The following is a 23,669-nucleotide window of genomic DNA, read 5'->3' as shown; positions in this document are numbered from 1 at the left end:
TCGGTTCGGTCGGTTCGGTCCAATTTAGGTTCGGTCGGTTCGGTCGGTTCGGTCCGTAATCGGTTCGGTTCGGTTTGGTGCGTATAAATTTTCAGAAAACCGAGACCGAACCGAACCTAGTTCGGTTCGGTTCGGTCCACCCCGAACCCCCAAAAAATGGCCTTGGACCGACCGAAGACCGAACCAAATATTCGGTTTTTTCGGTCTTTTTCGGTCCGGTCGGGTTCGTAACACCCCTACTAGGGAGAGGTAGAGTGAACCCTTTTGACTAAGGAGAGGTCAAGAGGGTAACTTCAAAACATGTTCAAGTATAATTTTTTATGAGACAATCCAATTTAAAATAAGCTTTAATTAATCAAGCATAAAATAAGCTTTAATTAATCAAGCATAACTTGAACATTTTATACGACGAGCTGAAGTATAACTTATTCGAGTTTGGTATGAAAACTTAACGATCAATCTTTTACGTGCTTTTAAATACTAACAAGAGCCAGATCATACTCGAGTTGCTGATTCGTTTATCAGCCTAGTTAGGTCAAACAAATGACACCAGTCTAAAGGGGTTGTTTGGCCAGAAGTGCTAAGTTGTGATTGGCTAGATTCTCATGCACAGCCAACATCACTCGTACACGAGCACATGACCGTTAATTCGTTAAAAAAATTGGAAGCTTCGAAAACCCTTGCAAGAAACGACGGCTGCTTGCCTGCTTGTGGTAATAAATACGAAAAAACAAAACTAAATTAGAAACTTCAGAGAATACTCCCCCTCCTTCAAACCCTAAAACATGGTCTCATTCGGTCTTTTTGCTCCGCAAAACCGTGTCAATTGATCAGCTTTCAAAAAACCCTAAACCTGTTCCCAGATGACTTGGTCTCTCCTCTTCTATTTATCATCATTCACCCCAGTGTGTAAAATAGAGAAAGAGAGGCAACCCTAAATTCAAGAAATCATTTGGAGGCCATAGAAGTTCAGTTAAGGACTGAATTTGAGAGAGAGAGAGAGAGAGAGAGAGAGAGAGAGAGAGAGAGAGAGAGAGAGAGAGATGAAAAGGAAGAAAGAAGAAGAAGACGGTCAGCGTAAGGAGGTGAAGCAGAGGAGTGTCTGTGATGCCTACGGTGGGGATGGGGTGGCCTGGTTTAGGGGTGGAATGATTGGCCAAGGAAGTTTTGGGTCTGTTTATTTGGCCAATTCTAAGAAACCCAACTCCAAATATGGCTGCTTTCCTCCTCTGATGGCCGTGAAATCGGCCGAAGTCTCTGTTTCCGGCACAATTCAGAAGGAAAGGGAGGTTTTGAGCAACATTGGAATGCACCCGAATATAATTGGGTGTTTTGGGGAAGAGATTACCACGGGCGAAAATGGCGAGATGGTCTATAACTTGTTGCTGGAGTATGGGTCTGGTGGAACCCTAGCTGATTTGATTGAGAAAGCCGGTGGTTGCGGATTGCCTGAGTCTCATGTGAAGCGCTACGCCAGGTCTATTCTTCTAGGGCTCAATCATATTCATGGGCGTGGGTACGTTCACTGCGATTTGAAGCCGGGTAATATATTGCTTGTGCCTAAGAGCTGTGGTTTTGGTGGCACCGAATTCAAGCCGAAGATTGGGGATTTTGGGTTGGCGAAGAGGGCGAAGCAGAGTAATAACAAGAAGAGGAAGGTTGATCCGTTTTACTGGAGAGGTACTCCTATGTATCTATCACCTGAAGTAGTAGTTGATAATGTACAAGAGCCTCCTTCTGATATTTGGGCTTTTGGGTGTATTGTGCTTGAGATGATAACCGGAAAGCCTCCGTGGGTTGGAAAGGGAGATTTGGATGGGGAGGAGCTTCTTCGTCTGATTGGCCAAGGTCACGAATCACCTAAAATTCCGGATGAGTTATCAAAAGATATGAGGCAGTTTTTGAAGGGTTGTTTTTCGAGGAAGACCATGTTTAGATTGACGGCTGATATGCTATTGAATCACTCATTTGTTGAAGGGTTAGTTGACGATTTTGATGTAGTTGAGGAGGAAGATGGGTACTTAGATGCGGATGAGATTGATTCCTCGTTTATGTTATACGAGACTGATGATGAGTGCAGTGACTCCTCACTTTCTGGGGATTGTAGCTTTGTATCTGAAGAGGAACTCTTCCTTTCTTCTTGGTTCGAAGAGGGGCATGAGATTGACAATGATGGGCTTTCTAGTTTTGGCGAAGAAGAGATATTGGAAGTTCAAGAAAGTGCGGACATTGCAGGCTCCACCGTAGATGATTTGGTTGATACGTCAAAACAGGTCCCAAATAACACCATGCAGCAGCGTGCCATTGGTTTTACCATTCCAGCTGGTGGTTAGCAGTCTATCGTATGTGTCTGGGGAAGTATATACTATAGGTATAGTGATCATTTACATGAATTCTTTGGTAGATATCATATAAAGATAGCTATAGGATGGCATCTTAGTCATCTCATGTCGTCGTTGAAGTTCTAGTAAATTTAGTTACTTTTGCTATATTATTGATTGAGCGGGAATTTGTTCGTCACTCAGAACGGATTCTGTTTATGACCAAAAAAATCATTGCATTATCTTGTTACCACAGTGATAGTTGGGTTATGTTTCATTGTACGGTGACCTAGTTTCTCGAGAAAAACATTCTATTTTTGCAGTTTTGTTCTGTTGGTAATTTACAGAATCGTTGTGATGTCTTCTTGTCAAATAGAGGCAAGTAAATGCACAAGTTCCATATGAAAAACCTTCATAATCAAGAGGTGGCAACATGGAAGTAGAAACCCCAGACACTTTGGCCTCAAATCCAAAAAAAAGGGAGTGTTCTTTGAAATTTGTCAGTAACAATCCTAGCATAAAAAGCTTACTCTTCTAGTGAAGAACAGTAATGTACACAAAATTATTGAAACCCGGATGCAGAATGCGGCTAACGCATCTCTATATAGCACTGCTTATATGAACCACAATGTCATGAATGCTGTTCAACTAATGTACTCAGTACAGGTATTCTCATTCCAGCAAATGGTTAATCCGTCCTAATCGTTTCTCGCCCACCTTCCAGTTTGTGAACACATATGCATAAGGTATCAATTCGCAGATGAGCCAATATCTAGGTCATTTCCATTGTGTATAAACAACATATTATAAACAAGTGCTGTTGTTACAGAAATCATGGCACTTGCGTTGAGGCATTCTACTTCCAAGCCATGAAGAAAAACCATCTCTAGATATTTAGTTCAAAGTCTGGGTTGGAAACTTACACACAGCAGTGACAGCACTAAGGTGGAATGCCCATCGCCTAAGGTAACCTGATTATTCATAACCATTATTCCTTTTGGCAAAGGCCCCAAATTCCAACGACTCAATATGAGCCTCAAAGAACCTTGGGCCGCTATGTAATCATGAACAGTAGTTCAACGCATTCGATTCACTGTTACAACATTGAACTGAGTCAACTATAGTGGCCTTTAGAATTCAGTTGAAGTTGCTCTTTCAGGACCGCATGCGCGTGTTCAATGAGGTTTAACATACGATGTTTCTTGGTTGAGAGTTTGTAGGTGGTGGAACATCCACTAGGAAAAGGGATTGCACTGAAACTTGAATGTAAACTTTATTCCAAAGACTGGGCCTTAGGCCTCACTTTCGCCCGTGGAGCTATTAATAAACTGAAAGCAAACTTATGTTCAATCTGATTAGTTTAATTTTGAAGTGGTTAGCGTATGCAATACAAAGGGTCAATCTGATTAGTTTAATTTAACATCTCATCAATACACTCTGATGCTGACTTCCGTGTATAAAGGCTTAACTTGAAATGGTAAGTTTTCCTTGAAACCTTACCTTAGACCTATGTTTTCAAAGGCGTTTTCTAGGCTCGCCTCGGGGCGTTGGGGCGGTGAGGCAATGCTAAAATGCCTTAAGGCGTGAAAATTTGGGCGGTGAACCACAAAGTCAGTCGCCTAAGGAAATTAGGCGCACCGAGGCGTATGCCTCAGTCGCCTTTTACGCCCCAATAGGTGAGGTGTAAGCCTCAGAAGAGAAATTTTCCTAATCTAATTTTGGTAATTTCGTAATTCAACACCCCCCCCCCCCGCTCTCTCTGTCTCTCTCCTGCCTTGTTGAAGTCGATCAGCATCTACAGTCGTGCTCTGTTAAACAGTTGTGCTATGTTTTCCTTTACTAAGTGTAACTAATAAAGTGATAAGTTAATAAGATAAAATGTTAATAACTAATAAAGTGATGTTATAGGGTTTCTCAATTAGTTATTAGCTAATAAGGTAAGTCATTAACTGAAATGCACATTTTTTTTTGTATTATAAAGTTATTTTATTAATTTAATTATTTGAAAAATAAAAAATCTAAAGGCTTGCGCCTCAATGCCTCGCCCCATGGAGGGTCAAGCGCCTCACCCCTGAAAACTTTTCCTTAGACTAGCTCAAATAATGAGATCTTTATTGCAGTGTCTATGAGAGATTATTCTCCAGTCAAATTAGTCGTCTTTCTTGTGATGGAGTAACTACGGTATGAGAATACTTTTTCCACCTTGGATTGACAGTGTGATTTTGATGTCATGTTTGTGTAAAATCAGCACGAGTGATATTGGCTTAAAGCTTATTCCCTACTGCAGTGGATGAGTTAGTTTATTCCCTGAATCGAATTCAATGTATATAATACCAAGTATGAAACTTTATAACATCAGAAAGCACATACATAAAGGAAATCTGCCCAATTATCAAGAGTTCTATTGCAGGAAAAAGTCGCACGCGTTTCTTGATTTTGCTTGGACCATGTAGTTTCTTTCTCACTTTTGTAGTGGTTGCTCACAGACCATAAAGCATTAAGTTGAAAGCTATATATGTTTCATAGATACTAGGGAAGAAATGAGGTTTAAAAGTTTTTTGTTTAACACCACCCTGCGCCTTTCTGTGGCTATATATACACGTAACTGAATTGTCTTTTGTGTCTTAACAGCAGAGGAAGATGAAGGCACTCATGGTTAATGCTTTGTTTCTCATTTTTTTCTCTGCTTTTCCTGAAACTCCAGCAAGAACTCTACCAGGTAATGTATCTGCCGTCAACCATATTGGTTCCTGCCTATAGCTGGTGCTTGGATTTGATGGCTCACTTCACTTGCTTAAGTGACAATTCTTCTAACTTAATAACGGCATTGTTTTATTTGGTCTTGTCTTTATTTTTATTTTGTTAGGAGAGAGGAAAAGGCCTTTTCGTTCCCCATGTACCCCATTTTTTCCCTGGTTTAATGAAACCTCCCCTACGCCTCTGAGGTTGGAAAAAACTCACTCACCTATGAATTTCCCCAACATCAAGAAAGCTTTTACGCAGACCGTATAATTATTAATTTCAGAAGTTGTTTCACTACATGTTGACTTTTGTGGCTCCAACCCACGCCTGCATTTCCTTCTGCCTCCTTTGTGGAAAATGAAGGGAAATCTTTGACTCTTACTCCAGTATCCTTCAGCCTCTTTTGTGGAGTATCCTTCAGCCTCCTTTGTTGAAAATGGCATGACAGCCATTCTTTGAATGGCCTATAAATGGAGACCCTTTGGCTCAAAGTTTTGTATCAGAAATCAGAGAGAAGAGAGTGATACACGAGTAGATTGTGAGGCAATACTGTGTGAGTCTGAGTGATTGTTGTAATCCTCCTCCAGTAAATATAGTGAATCCGCTGCCCCTCCGTGGATGTACCCGATTATTGGGGAACCACGTAAATCCTTGTGTTTCTCTGTGTTGTGTGTTTGTGTTTGCTTGGTTTGACTCTGGTTTAGCACTACAATTGGTATCAGAGCAGTGTAGTGGCAACCAAGAACACAAAACACCATTGTTGTCTCTGTTTCAGGGTCTCTGTCCGAAAATCACAGCACGGATTTCTGATCCTCCACTCAGTTTGAGCACTGAGTCTAGTGCATCTCATCGAGACGATTCCAACGCACCAAGGCCCGTCGACAACGGAGGTCCACAGTAGCCACACGGTCCGTTCGACGGAGTTGCGTGTACAACGAGTTCTGTCCAGAAATCGCAGAACTGGAAAGTGATCGAAAAATAGATCTGATCATTAAGTCTTGTGCACCTCGGCGAGACGATCTCGGAACAGCCATCGCCGTCGCCGTTCTTTGTCGGAGCAAGCCGCACCTGCGGTTTGAAGTTGGAACCAGAACAGTGCGTGCTTAAAGGAAAAGAATAAGAACAGTGGGTCTTATCTTTTGTTTTTCTTTTATATATCTGAAGAAGATGGTTCTGTGAACGTGGGGTCAATTTTCTTGGGAGAAGGAAATTATTCCCTGCTTCTCAAAAGGAAAACCAGGTGCTGGTTTTTTGACTAGTCAAAGCCAGGGAAAATTATCCAGTGCTACTGGCTCCCCTAGAGACGCTGATGTCAGCTTGACATCATCGATCCAGAAGCTTCAGAAGGCCAGAAGGTTACGCCCAGTCAGCACGACACGTGTCACCCAGTCAGCAGACACGTCATCTGCCACATCATCAGAGAGGATGAGTCATCAGCCACGTATTCAGCCACGTGTCTTTCCACATCAGCGCCAGGTGTGCGCCACATCAGCAAAAAGGCCCAGTCATTAGCGCCCAGTCAGCATTTATTGCTGAGTCAGCAGGTCCAGTCAGTCCTAACCAGAGGGAATATTCTCTGATCCAAGGAATATTCCAGAAGGTGTTATTTTGCGTTTTCGGAGCCGTTTCAACTCTGATTTGAGCAAGTGAGTAGTAGTTCCTGACTATTCTCGACGTTCCGGATCCAACGCCGCACTCCGTTTTCCGTAACTCAGCTCCGACATTGGTGTTTTGTCCGTTGGTTGGCTAAAAAGCGCGTTTTTGGTGTTTTTTGTGCACCGGATATTCACGTGGGTGGAGTTTAAGGAGTTCTAATGGCGGAAGAAGAGTTTAAGGAGACCTCGGAAGTTTCTTCATCTGCAGAGAAGAATACCGAGCATCCCAAGGTCACTTCGAGCAGTTATGGGCAAAGGAATACGGTTTCCAATGCTAAGTTCGAGGTGGAGAAATTTGACGGAACAAGTAACTTCGGCATGTGGCAATGCGAAGTTTTGGATGTTCTGTATCAACAGGAGTTGGATATTACGTTAGAGGAGAGGCCGAACGACATTTCAGACAAGGATTGGATAAAGCTTAATCGCCAAGCTTGTGGCACCATCAGACTTTGTCTTACGAAGGATCAGAAATACTTCGTGATGAAGGAAACGTTAGCTAAAGAGCTATGGGAGAAATTGGAAAACAAGTACATGACGAAGAGTATTGAGAATCGGTTGTATCTCAAGAAGAAGCTCTACGGGTTCCAGTTCGTGCAAGGTACGACTATGAACCAACACTTGAACAATTTCAATAAGATTTTGGCTGATTTGCAAAATCTAGACGTTTCCATAGAAGATGAGGATAAAGCTTTACTGTTGTTAAATTCATTGCCTGATACTTATGATCATTTGACTACTACTTTATTGTACGGTAAAGAAGAAATCAAGTTTAATGACGTTTCAAATGCTTTGATGAATAACGAGGTACGGAAGAGGGATCAGCAAGCTCACCGTGACCCGTCCGCATCAGCTTTGACAACAAGAGGCAGAACCGACACTAGGAGGACTGGTGGTGGAGGGCGAAGGAGGTCTCGCTCAAAATCAAGGGGGAAGTCTGTAGAGAGAAGATTGGGGAAAGACGAGTGTGCCCTTTGTCGTCAAAAGGGGCACTGGAAGAAAGACTGTCCGAACAAACAACCAGCTGCAAATGTTGCAGAGGAGACAGAGGATGATCTAGAGTCAGCATTATTAGTTTCATCATCACCTGACCATTCAGATGAGTGGATACTAGATTCGGGATGTTCCTACCACATGTGTCCCAACAGGGACTGGTTCTCGAGTTTTCAAGATCTCGATGGAGGAGTTGTTTTGCTAGGCGATAACACCGCTTGCAAAGTCCAAGGGATAGGTTCAATCCGTTTGAAGTTGCATGATGGGACGATTAGGGTGCTAACAGACGTTCGGTATGTTCCGGACTTGAAAAAGAATCTCATTTCGCTTGGAGCCTTTGATGTGAAAGGATACAAGATTACGATGATGGGTGGAGTGCTAAAGATAGTTCGAGGGGCGCTCATTGTCTTGAAAGGTAGCCGAAAAGGAAACTTGTATTTCCTAGACGGTTGCGCAGTCATAGGGAGAGTGGCCGTTACTACTAGCTCAGACGAAGACGATGCATCCAAGCTATGGCACATGCGTTTAGGGCATGCTGGCGAGAAGGCCTTACAGGGTTTAGTAAGGCAAGGCTTGTTGAAAGGGGCCAAGACAGGGAAAGTTGGCTTCTGTGAGCATTGTATATTGGGCAAACAAACTCGAGTCAAGTTTGGCACTGGAGTTCACCGCACAGAGGGGATTCTTGACTATGTTCATTCAGATGTTTGGGGGCCGACCAAAAATGTAACTTTGGGAGGCAAACGATGGTTCGTGACATTTATTGATGATTTCTCCAGACGTGTCTGGGTTTATACCATGAGGCACAAGTATGAGGTCCTTCCAATCTTCCTTCAGTGGAAGAAAATGATGGAGACGCAGACAGGAAGGAAAATCAAGAAGCTGAGGTCAGATAACGGTGGCGAGTACAAGTCAGATCCTTTTCTCCAAGTCTGTCGGGAGGAGGGGATAGTCAGACACTTCACAGTTGCGGGGACGCCGCAGCAGAATGGAGTAGCAGAGCGCATGAATCGTACTTTGGTGGAGAAAGTTCGGTGCATGTTGTCAAATGCCGGGCTTAGCAAGGCGTTCTGGGGTGAGGCTCTCAAATATGCCTCCCATCTTGTCAACCGTTTACCGTCAGCAGCAATCGGAGGGAAAACTCCGATGGAGGTATGGTTTGAGAAACCAGTTACAGATTATGATTCATTACATGTTTGGGGTTGTTCTGCTTACTATCATGTAACTGAGTCCAAGTTAGATCCACGAGCCAAGAAAGCTGTTTTCTTGGGTTTCACTTCAGGTGTTAAGGGATACAGGCTCTGGTGTCCCGAGTCCAGGAAGGTGATTCTAAGTAGGGATGTTACTTTCGACGAATCTGCTATGTTACAGCAGGTTCCTTCCAAGGAGAATGTGGAGCCGAATGCCCAGCAGCAGGTGGAGCATTCAGAACAGGCGGAGGTTGAGACTCCCCTTGTTCCAGCCAAGACTGTTCAGACAGTCAGCCGTCCTGAGGATCAACCCGTTGATCAGGATGTCATTATTGAAGAGGAGGCTTCATTACAGGAAATACCACAGCAGCCAGAATCCATTGCAACCAGCAGACCGAGGCGAGAAATCCGGAAACCTGCTCGATATGCTGATACAGTAGCTTATGCACTTCCAGTGACAGACGATGATGTCCCCTCCACTTACCGGGAGGCAGTGCAGTGTACAGATAGTAACAAGTGGAAAGAGGCGATGGATGAGGAGATGGGTTCACTCTCCAAGAATCAGACATGGGATTTGGTTCAACTTCCCAAGGGCAAGAAATCTATTGGCTGCAAGTGGGTTTATGCGAAGAAGGAAGGTACAGGATCTGAGAAAGTCAGGTTCAAAGCAAGATTGGTAGCCAAGGGTTACGCACAGACAGAGGGGATCGACTACAACGAGGTGTTCTCCCCTGTCGTCAAACATTCGTCGATCAGGATCTTGCTTGCATTGGTAGCACAGTTTGACCTTGAGTTAGCCCAACTCGATGTCAAGACCGCTTTTCTACACGGAGATCTGGATGAAGAGATCTATATGGCTCAACCAGATGGTTACAGAATTGCAGGAAAGGAGAATTGGGCTTGTAAACTGAAGAAGTCGCTATACGGGTTGAAACAGTCGCCGAGACAGTGGTACAAGCGCTTCGATCGGTTTATGATGGAGCAGGGGTACACAAGAAGTCACTTTGACCATTGTGTTTACTTCTGCAAACTCCCGGATGGATCATTTGTCTATTTGCTCTTATATGTAGATGACATGCTGATTGCATGTAAGAGCAAGGTGGAGATTGACAGACTGAAGGCTCAACTCAGTAAGGAGTTTGACATGAAGGATCTCGGGGAGGCAAAGAAAATACTCGGCATGGAAATTCAGCGGGACAAGGCGAAAGGCACAGTTTGTTTGACTCAGATGCAGTATCTGAAGCGAGTGTTGCAGAGATTTGGGATTGACAGGAAAGCCAAACCTGTCAGTACACCTTTGGCCGCTCATTTTAAACTTAGTGCATCGATGTCGCCGCAGAAGGAAGACGAACGGAAGCAAATGGCTCAGGTTCCTTATGCCAATGCTGTGGGAGCTTTGATGTATGCTATGGTTTGTACGAGGCCGGACATTTCACACGCAGTTAGCATGGTCAGTCGATACATGCACAATCCAGGGAAAGAGCACTGGCAGGCTGTGAAATGGATTCTACGGTATCTTCAGGGTACTGTGGATATTGGATTGAAGTACGAGAGAAACAGAAAACTTGGTCAGCATTTGGTTGGTTACGTGGATTCCGATTATGCTGGTGACCTAGATAAGCGACGGTCGACTACAGGGTATGTGTTTACACTTGCTGGAGGGCCAATCAGTTGGAGGTCAACGTTACAGTCAACGGTGGCTTTGTCTACTACAGAGGCAGAGTATATGGCAGTGACAGAGGCTTTCAAGGAAGCTATTTGGGTACATGGTTTGATTGAGGACTTGGGAATTGCTCAGAAAAACGTGGAGGTTTTTTGTGACAGTCAGAGTGCCATTTGTTTGGCGAAAAACCAGGTTCACCATTCCCGCACCAAGCATATCGATGTTCGGTTTCATTTCATCAGGGAGATTGTAGAGGAAGGGGATGTTCTTCTTCAGAAGATTCCGACTGCAGATAACCCTGCGGATATGCTCACCAAAGTGGTTACAGGGATCAAGTTCCAACATTGCTTGGACTTGATCAACATCTCTCGAGTAGTGCGCGCCTAAGGGCGCAGAGGGCAGTGTTGATTCAATGATTGTCGCCAAGGTGGAGATTGTTGACTTTTGTGGCTCCAACCCACGCCTGCATTTCCTTCTGCCTCCTTTGTGGAAAATGAAGGGAAATCTTTGACTCTTACTCCAGTATCCTTCAGCCTCTTTTGTGGAGTATCCTTCAGCCTCCTTTGTTGAAAATGGCATGACAGCCATTCTTTGAATGGCCTATAAATGGAGACCCTTTGGCTCAAAGTTTTGTATCAGAAATCAGAGAGAAGAGAGTGATACACGAGTAGATTGTGAGGCAATACTGTGTGAGTCTGAGTGATTGTTGTAATCCTCCTCCAGTAAATATAGTGAATCCGCTGCCCCTCCGTGGATGTACCCGATTATTGGGGAACCACGTAAATCCTTGTGTTTCTCTGTGTTGTGTGTTTGTGTTTGCTTGGTTTGACTCTGGTTTAGCACTACACTACATTGGGTTCCTTCATTTGTCGTAGTATCTGCTTAGATTTAGTTTCACTTTGTCATCTAAACTACATTTCTCGTTATGCTGTAGAACACCCACTGGACAAATTGATTCAGTTAATCCAATCTCCATGCATAGAAGAGCAATCCTGTAACTTCTTTGGAAGGAAGACTGATCATGGGACGAACCCTAGTCGACAACCTCCATCTCCAACATCACCATCAGGTCCATCGCCAGTCAAAGCGATGTCAAGAGACTTTCTTTGTGGTAAAATGGATAAGTACGGAAGGACCTCAAGTCCACCTCCTCCTTCTCCAACATCAGCAGCACCGACCAAAGAGGGATCATTTACGATGGCGGGGTATGGCAGGGCAGCCAGTCCACCGCCTCCATCTCCAACATCAGCACCACCAACTAAAGAGGGATCATTTATGATGGCTGGCTATGGCAGGGCAGCCAGTCAACCGCCTCCATCTCCAACATCAGCACCACCAACTGAAGAGAGATCATTTACTATGTCTAGCTATGGCAGGGCAACCAGTCCACCGCCTCCATCCCCAACATCAGCACCACCGACTAAAGAGACATCATTTACTATGTCTGGCTATGGCAGGGCAACCAGTCCACCGCCTCCATCCACAACATCAGCACCACCGACTAAAGAGACATCATTTACTACGGCCAAGTATGGCAGGGCATGGATTCCACTGCCTCCCCCTCCAAAGTCATCCCCACCGACCCACCAAGTATCAAGCATTGGACTGTTGCTTGAAAAATCACCATCAAATCCCAGCTTGGCATCAATCTGAGCTGATATCAAGTATAGAATAATGTTGATTAGTGTTACAAAACAAATTTATTCGTTTCCTAATGCTGAGAGTGCATTATTAGCTGTTGTACTACTTGGCTTCATCAATGAAAGCTCAAAGTCAATGGCCTTCAAGATATGTACCTCTAGTTTGGATGGATTTAGTATTATGACAAAGTGATATTGTTGCATTTATTTCTGTTTCACCATAAACACGTACGTACATGCAGATTGAGATTTTCTTGGAAAAAGCACACCTTTGTCATCGACGCACACTTGTGCTCCTCTCGGACCCTATGAATTCTAGTTTTTTCTTTTATAAGCTTAATTTTTGAAGTATCTACTAAAAAGACTTAAAACTTTAATCTAGAATACGTTTGGTGTAGCTTTTACAAGTTTGTATAGAAGTTCAAACAGTTTTGTTTTTCCGTTCGGAAATCTTGGAAAGGATTTTGACAGGAGCATTTTAAATCTCATGTCCACATGAAGAACACAAAATGGAAAGGATCTTGACTGACTTTTGGTGGTGTTAGAAACTAGGAGTAGAAAGTTCATCTGGTGAAGATATGTTCGTATAGAAAAAAAATGTCAAACGCAAATATAAACTTCTTCTTCATCTTTTTTTATAGGTCCGGGCTAGTTTATACGCACCTCGACTGATCCGGGGGTCCAATCCTACGTGCAAGGAGCCCAAGTAAATCCGGAGCAAAGCTATGTATGAACTGTCCCAAAAGAATTTTATAGCACCTGAGAGGTTTTTAATTTGAGACTTTAGGAAAGAGCAAACTCTTAGTTCCGGTGCCTAATTCATGTGGAACCCCTAATATAAACTTCAATCCATCCATTTAAGAAGCTTCACTTGAAATGGTCAAATTCATGTGGAACTCTAAATTCAACCTGAAAGATTTTCAATTGCGTGATATATTGATGATGAAGATTCTCAAGTCAACCACGGTATCAGAATATATATTTTGCTCACGTTGGGTTGACGTAAAGGAATAAAAGCAGTGTCACGGGTAGACTTTTATCTTTTGATAACTCAAAGTATCCGGATCAACTTGCCTCAGACTAACTTTCGGGGGACCAATCTCACTATTCACTGGCGGGAGCCAAAATGTTGCGGGTGGACTTACTAAACAAAAAGAGCTAGCAGCTAGGTGAGTTTGAATTCGTGTTTGCTCATTAAAAACTCGTTCGAGATCATCTTGTTAGGCAAACAAATAAAGTTTGAACATTTTTTAAGCTTGTTAAGCATTAAACTTTATTTGTTCAGAAAGTTCAACTAATGAAAAAAGGCGTAATTATTATGGGATGTACCATATACCCCTGTTCTTAACTTCAAGAATATGTAACTGTTTTACCATAAAACTTCGTAACGAGTGAGCCAAAACAAAATATGTACCATACACCAAACACACTCGTAACAGACTCAAAAAATGCGCATAAAATGACTCGTACCATTCTAGCTCCAAAACTACCCTTACCATATTTCTAAGAAAAAAAACACCTCTTTATAGTAATTAACAAATAACTTTTGTAACATACACCCAAAAAAATACGTAACATTCTATGGTGCACTCTATGTGCACGATAGCTTTCTCCGTAAGTCAATACTCATGGTATTGGCTTACGCACGTAGCTTCAGTGGAAGTTAGTAGTTTTTTATTGGAAGTGTAAGTCAACGTTCAAAAAGAAAAAATGTAAGAAACTTCATAAAATTAGAAAGCCTATTGGCAAATAAATTTGACCACTTGCCATTAGTTCTATTGGGGTGGAAGTAGCACATGTTCTTGAATTCGCTTTGGCCAACAAGTTCGTTTCACGCTTTAGAAGTGGATGGACAAAGAAAAAAAAGTAGAATTGAGGCAAATCATAGCTGGTATAGAAAATTTTTAGAATGTTGCTACTAGTTTTTTCGGTTCGTTTTTGCAGTATGTAATAGAGAGCTCGAGGCTCGTGCATGAAAGACCTAAGTTTTGGATGGAATTCTTTGTAAGTGTCGTTGGGCTTCTTGAATGAGAATCATTGATGTGTTGATCAAGATAAAAATACTAATAAATTTATGATTCTATCAAACACCTTTTTGTGTAGCTATATGTGGAGGTGTTAAACGGGTCGGGTTGGTACATGCATGACACAGCCTGAGTACCATTTTAGGCAGATTGGGCACAGTCACTGCACGACACAGTCTTAGACGCGCACAACACAGAAGTGGGTTGGGCACAGCACGAAAGTGCATAGGCACAAGGCACGACAACAAATACTAAGTTGTTAGTTGTTACACAATTTTTTTTTCCCCCGACGAAACTCGGTTGTAGATTGGCCGTCAGGGACGACATGATTAAAAAACGGCACGGCACGGTACGATAAAGTAAACGGGCCGGGATGACATGGCACAAACAAAAAAACGGCACGGCATGACACGATTAAAGAACAATTAAAAAAGGGCCGGCGTGACACGAAGAACAATCAGCACGAAGCTAAATGGGCCGGGCTTGCCGGCCCATTTGACACCTCTATGTATATATACAACTTAAGTGTACTGTCTTGTGTGTCTTCAAATGCAGAGGAAAATGAAGACACCCGTGAGTAAAGCTTTCCTTCTTGTTCTTCTCTTTGCTTTTCTAGGATCTGAGGCAAGAATTCTGCCAGGTAATGCATCTGTCCTCGACCACAGTTATAGCAGTTTTTGTAACAGTGATGGTCTTAGTGTAATGGTATAATTGGGGTAACAAACGACGCGTAGCGAGACTCGGATATAGCGATCGTGAGTTTCGTTAAATCATTTTTTGCAAAAGAAAAACTACTGATCAATTGAAGGTGCCGTAGCGTTCAAATATTCGCTGTTGCGGCAGTGAAGCAGGCAGGGAATCTGATATGACCCGATACGTTTCGGGGCTGATAATTGTTCAGTACCCCTCTACATGGGAGATTGATGGTATAAAGTTATCATACCATCTTCAAAAAATGACCTGATTTAATATCTCAGTTGTTTCATCTCATTTTGTTAGGATCTGATCATGATTTGTCATAGCATCTTCTTATGTTAACTTCAAGCATTTCTGCTTCCAACCTTTTTCCTTTAATGCTGCAGAAATACAACTTGACATATTGATTCAGTTTGTCCCAACAGTCTCATCTCTACCCTCATCACCACCTAGTCAAGAAACAACACCAACCGACGATTACGGAAGGCACGGGAGGCCGCAACCGCCCTCGCCAACGTCACCTTCAGCTCCGTCGCCAATCAAAGAGGTACTACCAAGGCCATTGCTTAATGCTAAAACAACTACTTACGGAAGGCCCTCGAATCCACCACCTCCGTCTCCAAGAGAGGCACCACCAACCGACGAGGTATCTGTAACGATGACCGATTGTGTCTGGGCAGCCAGTACTGGACTGGGGCTTGAAATTTCAACACCAAATCCCAGCTTGGCCTCAACCTGAACGGATTTCTACTCATTGGAGTCAAAGGCATATATTGCTTGTGGTATAAAAAAGGAGGACGTACTTCAGTTGAAACAGTATTAGTAGTTGTGGCAGGAAACAGAATATGTGGATTAGGTGTAAAATTATCAGAAAGGGAGTGAGCTTTCTAGTTCATAGAGGCAATATTGTAAGAGGTAATGTAAACTATTGTACCAGTACTTTTTGAATGGCTTGAAAAACCACTGGCCTTGTAGGCCTGTATTGAAAGAGGGGTGATTTAGCCAACGGGGCTTTGTCCGAGCGGTATGGGAGGGACCGAGGGGGGACTAAGTGCCCAGGTGAGAGGTCTCAGGAGTAGATGGAGCTACGGTCAGCCTGGGTCGTAATTCAACTACTAACCGAAGGCTCAGCTCCAATCACTAGCACATCATATTTTCCTAGATCATTCTCGCAGGGTTTCACTAGCACATCAAGTTTTCCTAAATCATTCATGCGTTGTTGGAAGTAACCTCCTACAGTTGACCTCAGAACATATGCATTTGAAGAACATGAGGAACAACAGGGAAAGGTTTTGACTGATTATTTTTGAAAACTCGGTTTCCGGCCAAATGAATTGACTAATCTCAAGACCAATCCAACCGTTCACTGGCAAGAAGCCCTGTTAAAATAAGGCAATGTTCCGTATGGACTGAGCCCAAAATAAAAGGCTTCATGAGCTCCCTTTTTGCAGTGTAACTATATACTACTACTTTTTAGTTTCGGACCCGAACATAGGTGCGGTGAGGTCTCCTCCAGATAGTGGTGTGGGGTGACGGGGCAATAATTCCTGGCGGGGTGACGGGGTACCATACGTGCGCTTCCATTTTATTTATAAAGAAAAAAGGCTTACTTGAAATGGTAAGATTTCGCAAGTGCAGTTCTGGCGGATGGCTGAGTCAACCAAACCCTTACTTGCCTTGCCCAGCTTCTAGTTTATGAAAATTTTATAGAGGGTATCAATTCAAAGGTGAACCAATTGCTTGACCATTTCCTGCTTCAATTTTTTCGAATTCCTTGCTTATAAATTACTACTCCATCCCACTTTAAATGTCTCCAACGAAAATCCGTGCATTTAAAACTAATATATATATATATATATTTATTTATTTATTTTTATTTTCTTACACCAAATTAAAGTGCTCTGCCACGAGGTGTGCCACAGTTACCCAGCCGGCCAGATATTGCATTCTCCCCATAAGGTCGGATTCACCAGGGTTGATGTCAAGTTCATGTATAAGATCAACACTCCTTTGAAGTTCTACCTAATAACTGGAAATAAATTTATAAAGCCACAGCTTTTAAGAAACTTTATAAAAAAAAATTAGAAACAATATAAATAAAACAGATCTGACCAATTATCAAAAAGCTCCCTTTCCCCCTTTTGTAGTGGTTGCTCCTACACCATAAATAATTGATGTGAAATATAACTTTCATGGGAAAGAAGAAAGAAATGAGGTCTTAAAGTATGAACTGCTGGGTTGGCCTAGTGGTCAAGACTTGAAAATTTGAGTGTTGCTCCCTTCTAAGATCGATCTTAAGTATGAAATCTTTCTAGTGTTATCAACTCATTTGGGGCCAATTCAGCTTTAATTGGGCTTCCCGCAAGTAGGCAGTGGATTGATCACAGAAATTAGTCAATATGCGCGTAAATTGACCCAGGTTATAAAAAAGAAGGTCTTAGTGTTTATGAAATTTAATTAATTAATTACCAGTTACAAGTTAAAAACACCTTTTTGCATCTATATATGCTCTTTTAAGTGTACGTCTTCTTTGTTGTATATGCTGAAGAAAATGACGACACTAGTGATTAGTATATATATACTTGGTTTCTCACTTTTCTCTTTGCTTTCCTAGAAACTCAAGCAAGAACTATACCAGGTACAGTACATGTCCAATAGATTCTTATCCACTATATTGTATCTAGGGCTTGCTGATAAACGAATTAAGGTACTCGAGTTCGAACTCGTGTTCGTTATCAATTTGTACAAATCAATCTTGAACGCTTTTATACCAAGCTTAAACAAGTTACTCAACTCGTTGATCAGTTTATATGATTATGATCTAGACAATTTGAGTGACTCGAGGTCTACCCATGATCTGCTCAAGTAACTCCTTAGATTGGCTCGTCTAATCAACAAGCCAAAAGTCTTAAACATATTTTTCAAGCTCGTTATTTGTTTTCAACATAATCCACTGATTTTCTCGTTCGGGTGGTATATCATAGTAGTACTATTTTTGCTTGTACTTCATCTTTCTAAACTACTACTCATTTTCCTCATACTGCAGGAACACCCACACTATAAACTGCTTCAGTTTGCTAAAGTGACTCATTACGAAAGGAACCCGAGTTCACCATCAGGTCCATCACCAATCAAAGCTAGACCAAGGCCCTTAATTTCCTTGTGCTGCAATGATTAATTAATTACGGACGTCGAACCTCAAGTCTGCCGTGGCCGCCTCCAAAATCAGCATCACTTAGTCTAAAGAGACATTCACAACAATGGCTGATTGCGGCAGGCCAGGCAGTTCACCACCGCCACCTCCAAAGGTATCGATCGCCGCCAGCCGACTCACGAAGTGTCAAGTATTAATGGACTTTCACTTGAAAGCTAGATCACCACCAAAGCCCAGTTTAGCTTCAGCTTGAAGTGTTCAATTTCTAGGCAGATTTAGTTAGTCATTTTATGGTGGTGAATAGAATATGTAGATCATTAGGAGGAGCATATATACTATGCATTGTTCATATTGTACCACTTGCCTTCTAAAACAAAAGATGAGCCATTAATGGCCTTTTAGGCCTTCTTTAAAATGATTGTATAGATTTCTCATCCAAGTTGAAGTACAGTATGAGTTTTGATCATAATTTTTTACTTTTTCTATTCCTCTTGTCGAGACAAATCAATAATCCACACAAATTTGATACAAAACAACCAAATGTGAAAAAAAATAATGAAGAAAGAAAGAAAAATAAGTCTAGTGGATTATTAAGCCCTACTTGTTTATGTTAACATAAACTGAGGGCCAGTTTGGGGAAAAAAACAGATTTTTATTCTCTATTCAATTTTTTTCACATTTGTTAATTTTGTGTCAATGTTTTATGAATTATTGGTTTGTCTCGATGAAAGAAATTTATAAAGTAAAAAATTGTGAACAAAATATTTTTAAAAAAATTCACTATGGACAAAATCAATTCAAAACAAATAGATTTTTTAATTTTTTTTGAATTAACACAAAAATAATCAAGATTCAAAACATTTAATTATTTTTGTTTTAATTCAAAAAAAATTAATCTAATTCATTACATTTTACTTTTTAAATTTCTCTTTGTAGAGATGAACCAATAATCGACGAAAAATAGACACAAAACTAATAAATGCAAGAAAATTTTGAATGAAAAAATAATAATAATCCGGCTTTTTAGGAAACACATTTTTTTTTAATAAAGTAAGGATGAAAGCGCGAGAAGGAAATCGGAGGTGAGACACGCTTCTTTGAAAGCGTGATTTCCAACATGGTTTCTACACAGGCTTTTTTGGTTTCTCACGAGTTTCGGGCCAAACAGGGAAAACAAAACATCGCGGCCATGAACACAAGTAGGCGGTCATGGTTTCAATAAAAAGCGTGTTCATGTTTCACGCTTTAGACATTTTGCGGCCGGGAGCAAATTTGTGCGGCCAAAAGCAAAAGTCCGCGGCCAGTGTGTTACAAAGAAGAAGCGAGTTTGCAGTTCATGCTTTCCTATCAATACAGCCAAGAGTTTAAATTTCACGCATCTTGATTCTTTCTTCTGACGAAACCTATGGAGAACCCGAGCACCGAACTCGATTCTCGATCATCTCGTCACCCAGCAGAACACCATAATTCCTCATTCAAACTATTTCCCTCATTCAAGTTCTATATACCTTTTGTAGCATAATTCCTTCACACCTATTTCGAAATACCCATCCCCACCACAACTCGACCAGTTACTTCAACTTTGCAGCAAATCTGAAGCACTAGACCAAGGACGAAAAACGCATCATCGTCTCATTCTCCATGGGCTAGGCTAGAGCAACACCCTTTCATGATCACAAAATTAGTTCAAATGTATGCGGATTGTGGGGATTCGGAATCAGCCCACGTTCTGTTCGACAGAACGCCGCAACCAAATGTTTTTGCTTGGACTGCAATCCTTTCGGTTTATTCGTGGCGTGGAATGTTGGGGTTTTGTTGTGAGATGAAAGTGAAGGGTGCATTTCCTTACAAGTATGTGTTTCCTAAGGTCTTACGGGCATCCCTCTCCTTCGTCAAGTTTCAGATCAAACGCTTCTCATAACCACACGCTGCACTCCACTGGCGAAGAAGGTGAATCCATGGCAATGGGCAAAAGTCCACTATCTGGTGTTTGTCCTTTGCTTCAAAACCGTAGGTTGAATCATTGCCCAAATGTAAGAAATATGTAGCCTTCTAAATATCATTTAACTCCACAAGTTTTTCAATGCAAACTGCAAAACTTTTGTCAAGATCGAGTAACTTTGCATGACCTGTGAAGCAGTGGACTACCCTAATGTTTTGTTGGAATCCTCAACTTCCCAATATATGTCACCTATTTCCTTCTTGATGAGTGTTTATCAAGTGGAAGATGTTTTAGTAAGCTATTAGGCACATGGCTCTCGTCGTAAGTGGCGGGGTTAGTCGAACTTACATGATATGAAGAGGAACTGACCATATGATTAGTAGTCCTTGTATCTATGACCCAAGGTGTAGAATGAAAAGAGGATGTTGCATTGAGTGCAATACCTGAGAGGTTGCAATTCGACTGAATGTTATCTACAGAATTTGTGTGTTGGGAGTTATGAAGCAAGTCAGTAATTGTTGACAGTTGACTCTGCTCCGGCATGAAAGGAAAAGCACCTGGTGGAGCAGAGGAAGAAACTTGATTCTTAATGGCAGGTGTTGAAGGATTTGATACACCCTTGTGAGGTCGATGTCCCGGTGGATACCCATGCAATTCATAGAATTTTTCGTTTATATACACAGTCCAACCAGCAGAGGTAGGTCGCTCTTTCTTGGGGTTTAGAGGCTTCTGAGATTGATGGTCAGGAATGAAGTTACTCCTTTAACCAAAAGCGATGCAACATCTGATAATGCTGGTGGAGCAACAATGGATTGTTGCCTTTCCTCTTGCAAGATAAGTGAAAAGGCCTTGCTGACAGAGGGAATGAGATCCATGAGAAGAATTTGGCCTTGGACAGAAGTGTAAGTGTCATCGAGGCCCATAAAAAATTGGATGGTGCATGTTCTTTGTTGGTAATCGTCTAAAATCTTCACCGTCGGCATATTTGTTTTTGGCACTTATAGCCCCTTTGGATGGTGAGAAACAGTGAGATAAGAAAGGGGAAGAGCCAATCAAAAAATTTCATGAAATCCCTCAAGCCAAATGAATGATTTGGCTAGAAACCACAACCATTTTTTTTCTTTTCTCAAGAAATCCCTCCATCCAAAGGGGTTGTCAAGGCTCTGATCATGGCTCACATAGTTGTCACCAATTAATGGTGATGAGTCTGATGACACTAGGAGAGTACCAGGGTTATCTGATGGGTGTTGGATATAAACACTGATAGACACATCATTGCTGTTTGGACACTTGGACTAGATAGATCATAGATGTACTTGATCATGAGTTCTCTGTAACAGAAATTGGAAGAATAATCAAACTTCAATAGAAAATAAAGGAAGAGTTGGATGAACTGATCCCAATTCAAGTTAATTGCAGCAATGGAATGATTGCTAGCACATAGTTGAGAATTACATGCTTCAAAAGAAACTTGTTAGGGCAAAATTCTGAAGATTTTGGATAATGTAAACGTGAAATGTATTTGACTAATTGATTTTATGGCTGCATATATCTACATATACATCAACACTATGTGCAGAATAAGATAAATAAGGAAAGAATTACAGCAAATCTCTACAATCTTGGAGTGATTATAGTGTATCCCTGGATCATCGGTTTAACCTAGGCATTGTGATTTTAGCATATCCTAGGCATGAGACATGCCTAATAGTTCTTCAGAAGCTTTGTTGCCCGACACATCTACTTTCTTTTTTTCTTTTTTTTCAGGTGATAGATCTCTGTTTGATAGGGGGATCCACTCTTAAATATTATGGGGAAGGTACATTATTTTCCTGTATATTTTCTTCTGCCACTTTCCCCTCTGTCAATGGATTGCACTTCTTAATCTGGGTTAGCTGTTCCCTGTATCCATATGCCAGAATGCAGCATCTCGTGGGCTTAGTGATGAGACTACGAGAGTCATGAGACTTTTAAACTCTGGAGGAACATGAGATACCATCATACCACACATAGCTAGATAGCTGGCGAGACTTATAAACTCTGGAGGAACATGAGATACCACTCATAGCTGCATTGCTTGTGCTTTTGTTTGTCTTCTTCTTTCACTGTGTTATTTAATTATCTCGTGTTATTTCATCTCCTATTCTCCTTGCTAACACTCCAGACAAGATTTTTCCTTGGGGACATGGGGAATGGAGCTGCAATGGAACTTGTTGTCAACATGATCATGGGAAGGTTCTGTAGACTGAGTCTCTCTCTCTCTCTCTCTCTCTGTTTGTGTGTGTGTGAGTGTTATTTAGTTGTTTTTCTATTTTCTTCCTTTCAATTGCCCTGGATTTTTTCATTTGCTCCTCTCCTCTGTAAAATGGTTAGGTTTGTAAACTAAGTAAAGGATTTTTTTTCTTGTAATACACTTTATGTATGGACGCATCCATTAAAAACTTCTCACCATAAAATGCTTGGTACCTTTTATTGTGATGTGTGTCTATCTAATTGTTGCTTTGGATGGGTATTTGAGAGGTATGTAGATGTTTCCACAGTTGTTGGTGCCACTTCTAAATTCATAGGTACACGGATCAACAGGGGTGCTTTCTCTTTCTAGCTACCCCCATTAACCTTCTATAGCGCTAAAGTTGCTTTATATGTGGCGTTTCCTATAGGCACCCGTTTCATGCTCCAAAAAGCCAGCAGGAGATGGTAGCTGATATTTCTCACAGCAAGTACCCACCTTTATAGATGATTTTTAAATTATCCTGATTTTCAGTTTTAAAGATTTCACTCATTGATTTGGAAACCAAAGAGAGATGTTTTTGTTTTACATTTTTTGTATGCAAGTCTTATGTACACTCTTGTAAAGCATAATGATTCAAGTAGAAAGAGCCCTCCAAAAACTAATAGTGTAGCTTTTTTTTGTTTTTCTTAAGGTGATAGTTCTCTGTTTGAGACAGTGGCTCCACTCTTAGATATCATGTTGATGGTGTTTATTTTCTTGTATGTTTTCTGCTGCCACCTATTTCTCCTCCTTGCATCCATAATCTCCTCTCTATCCCTCTTTCAAAACACCTTTTCCGTGCATGAACAGAATATACCCCATGAACATGATAAATCATGCTTCTTTTGGTTTTTTGGTTTTTTTACTTAGTAATTTACTTTTTGTTTTCTTTTAACATATCCTTCCTATCACTTTAGTCAAATTTTTTCCTTGGAGATGTCGGGGATGGAGCTGCAATGAAACTTGTTGTGAACATGATCATGGGAAGGTTTGCATCTCTCTCTCTCTCTCTCTCTCTCTCTCTCTCTCTCTCTCTCTCTCTCTCTCTCTCTCTCTCTCTCTCTCATATTAGTATTATTTCAAGATTTTTTCTTTGGATTTTTTGGGTTGGTGTTCGGCTTCGAAATGGCTCAAGGACTGAGTGGGCGTGCCAAGACTTGTCGCGTCTAACGTAAAGGGCTGAGCGTCCCTTTTCTGACTTCTTAACCGTGAGGGCAATAGTGCTGCAAACCTAAGGGCTGGATTGCAGTGTTGGTTCGTGGTTTTGCCTCTACGAGCGAGGACTTAATAATTTCCTAACCGTGTAGGAAAAGAAGTAGCAACGTAGAATGACTTTATTATATCGTAATAATAAGGTCGGGGATACAAGAGAGATATGAATAA

At 41.6% G+C, this 23,669-nt stretch overlaps 2 protein-coding genes across 5 annotated transcripts; both read left to right on the top strand.

Moving 5' to 3' along the window:
* Window positions 1-735: 735 nt before the first annotated feature.
* Window positions 736-12,401, top strand: LOC131335313 (mitogen-activated protein kinase kinase kinase 20-like). 4 transcript variants are annotated; one of them, XR_009202493.1, is made up of 3 exons: window positions 736-2,371; window positions 4,953-5,040; window positions 11,493-12,401. XR_009202493.1 is itself a non-coding variant. In XM_058370622.1 (2 exons), exon 1 carries the CDS (start codon window positions 1,044-1,046, stop codon window positions 2,331-2,333), a length of 1,290 nt encoding a protein of 429 aa, XP_058226605.1. In that variant the 5' UTR covers window positions 736-1,043; the 3' UTR covers window positions 2,334-2,371; window positions 3,151-3,235. The 4 variants fall into 4 exon arrangements, 2 of the variants coding, with proteins under 2 accessions (XP_058226605.1, XP_058226606.1); XR_009202492.1 differs by lacking the exons at window positions 4,953-5,040; window positions 11,493-12,401 and adding exons at window positions 2,988-3,067; window positions 3,151-3,252; XM_058370622.1 differs by lacking the exons at window positions 4,953-5,040; window positions 11,493-12,401 and adding an exon at window positions 3,151-3,235.
* Window positions 12,402-14,709: 2,308 nt separating this feature from the next.
* Window positions 14,710-15,908, top strand: LOC131335312 (proline-rich extensin-like protein EPR1). Its single transcript, XM_058370621.1, has 2 exons — window positions 14,710-14,862; window positions 15,305-15,908. Exons 1-2 carry the CDS (start codon window positions 14,772-14,774, stop codon window positions 15,655-15,657), a joined length of 444 nt encoding a protein of 147 aa, XP_058226604.1. The 5' UTR covers window positions 14,710-14,771; the 3' UTR covers window positions 15,658-15,908.
* The last annotated feature ends 7,761 nt before the right edge of the window (window positions 15,909-23,669 follow it).

The sequence above is a fragment of the Rhododendron vialii genome, chromosome 8a (genome assembly GCF_030253575.1).
Source record: "Rhododendron vialii isolate Sample 1 chromosome 8a, ASM3025357v1".
NCBI lineage: Eukaryota > Viridiplantae > Streptophyta > Magnoliopsida > Ericales > Ericaceae > Rhododendron > Rhododendron vialii.
Note: the sequence above shows the minus strand (reverse complement) of the source record. Positions and strands in the feature narration are given on the sequence as shown.

Coding starts and splice junctions, on each gene's coding strand:
- LOC131335313 (XM_058370622.1), top strand. CDS start 1,044: ATGAAAAGGAAGAAAGAAGAAGAAGACGGTCAGCGTAAGGAGGTGAAG.
- LOC131335312 (XM_058370621.1), top strand. CDS start 14,772: ATGCAGAGGAAAATGAAGACACCCGTGAGTAAAGCTTTCCTTCTTGTT. Junction 14,863..15,304: donor TGAGGCAAGAATTCTGCCAG/GTAATGCATCTG, acceptor TTAATGCTGCAG/AAATACAACTTGACATATTG.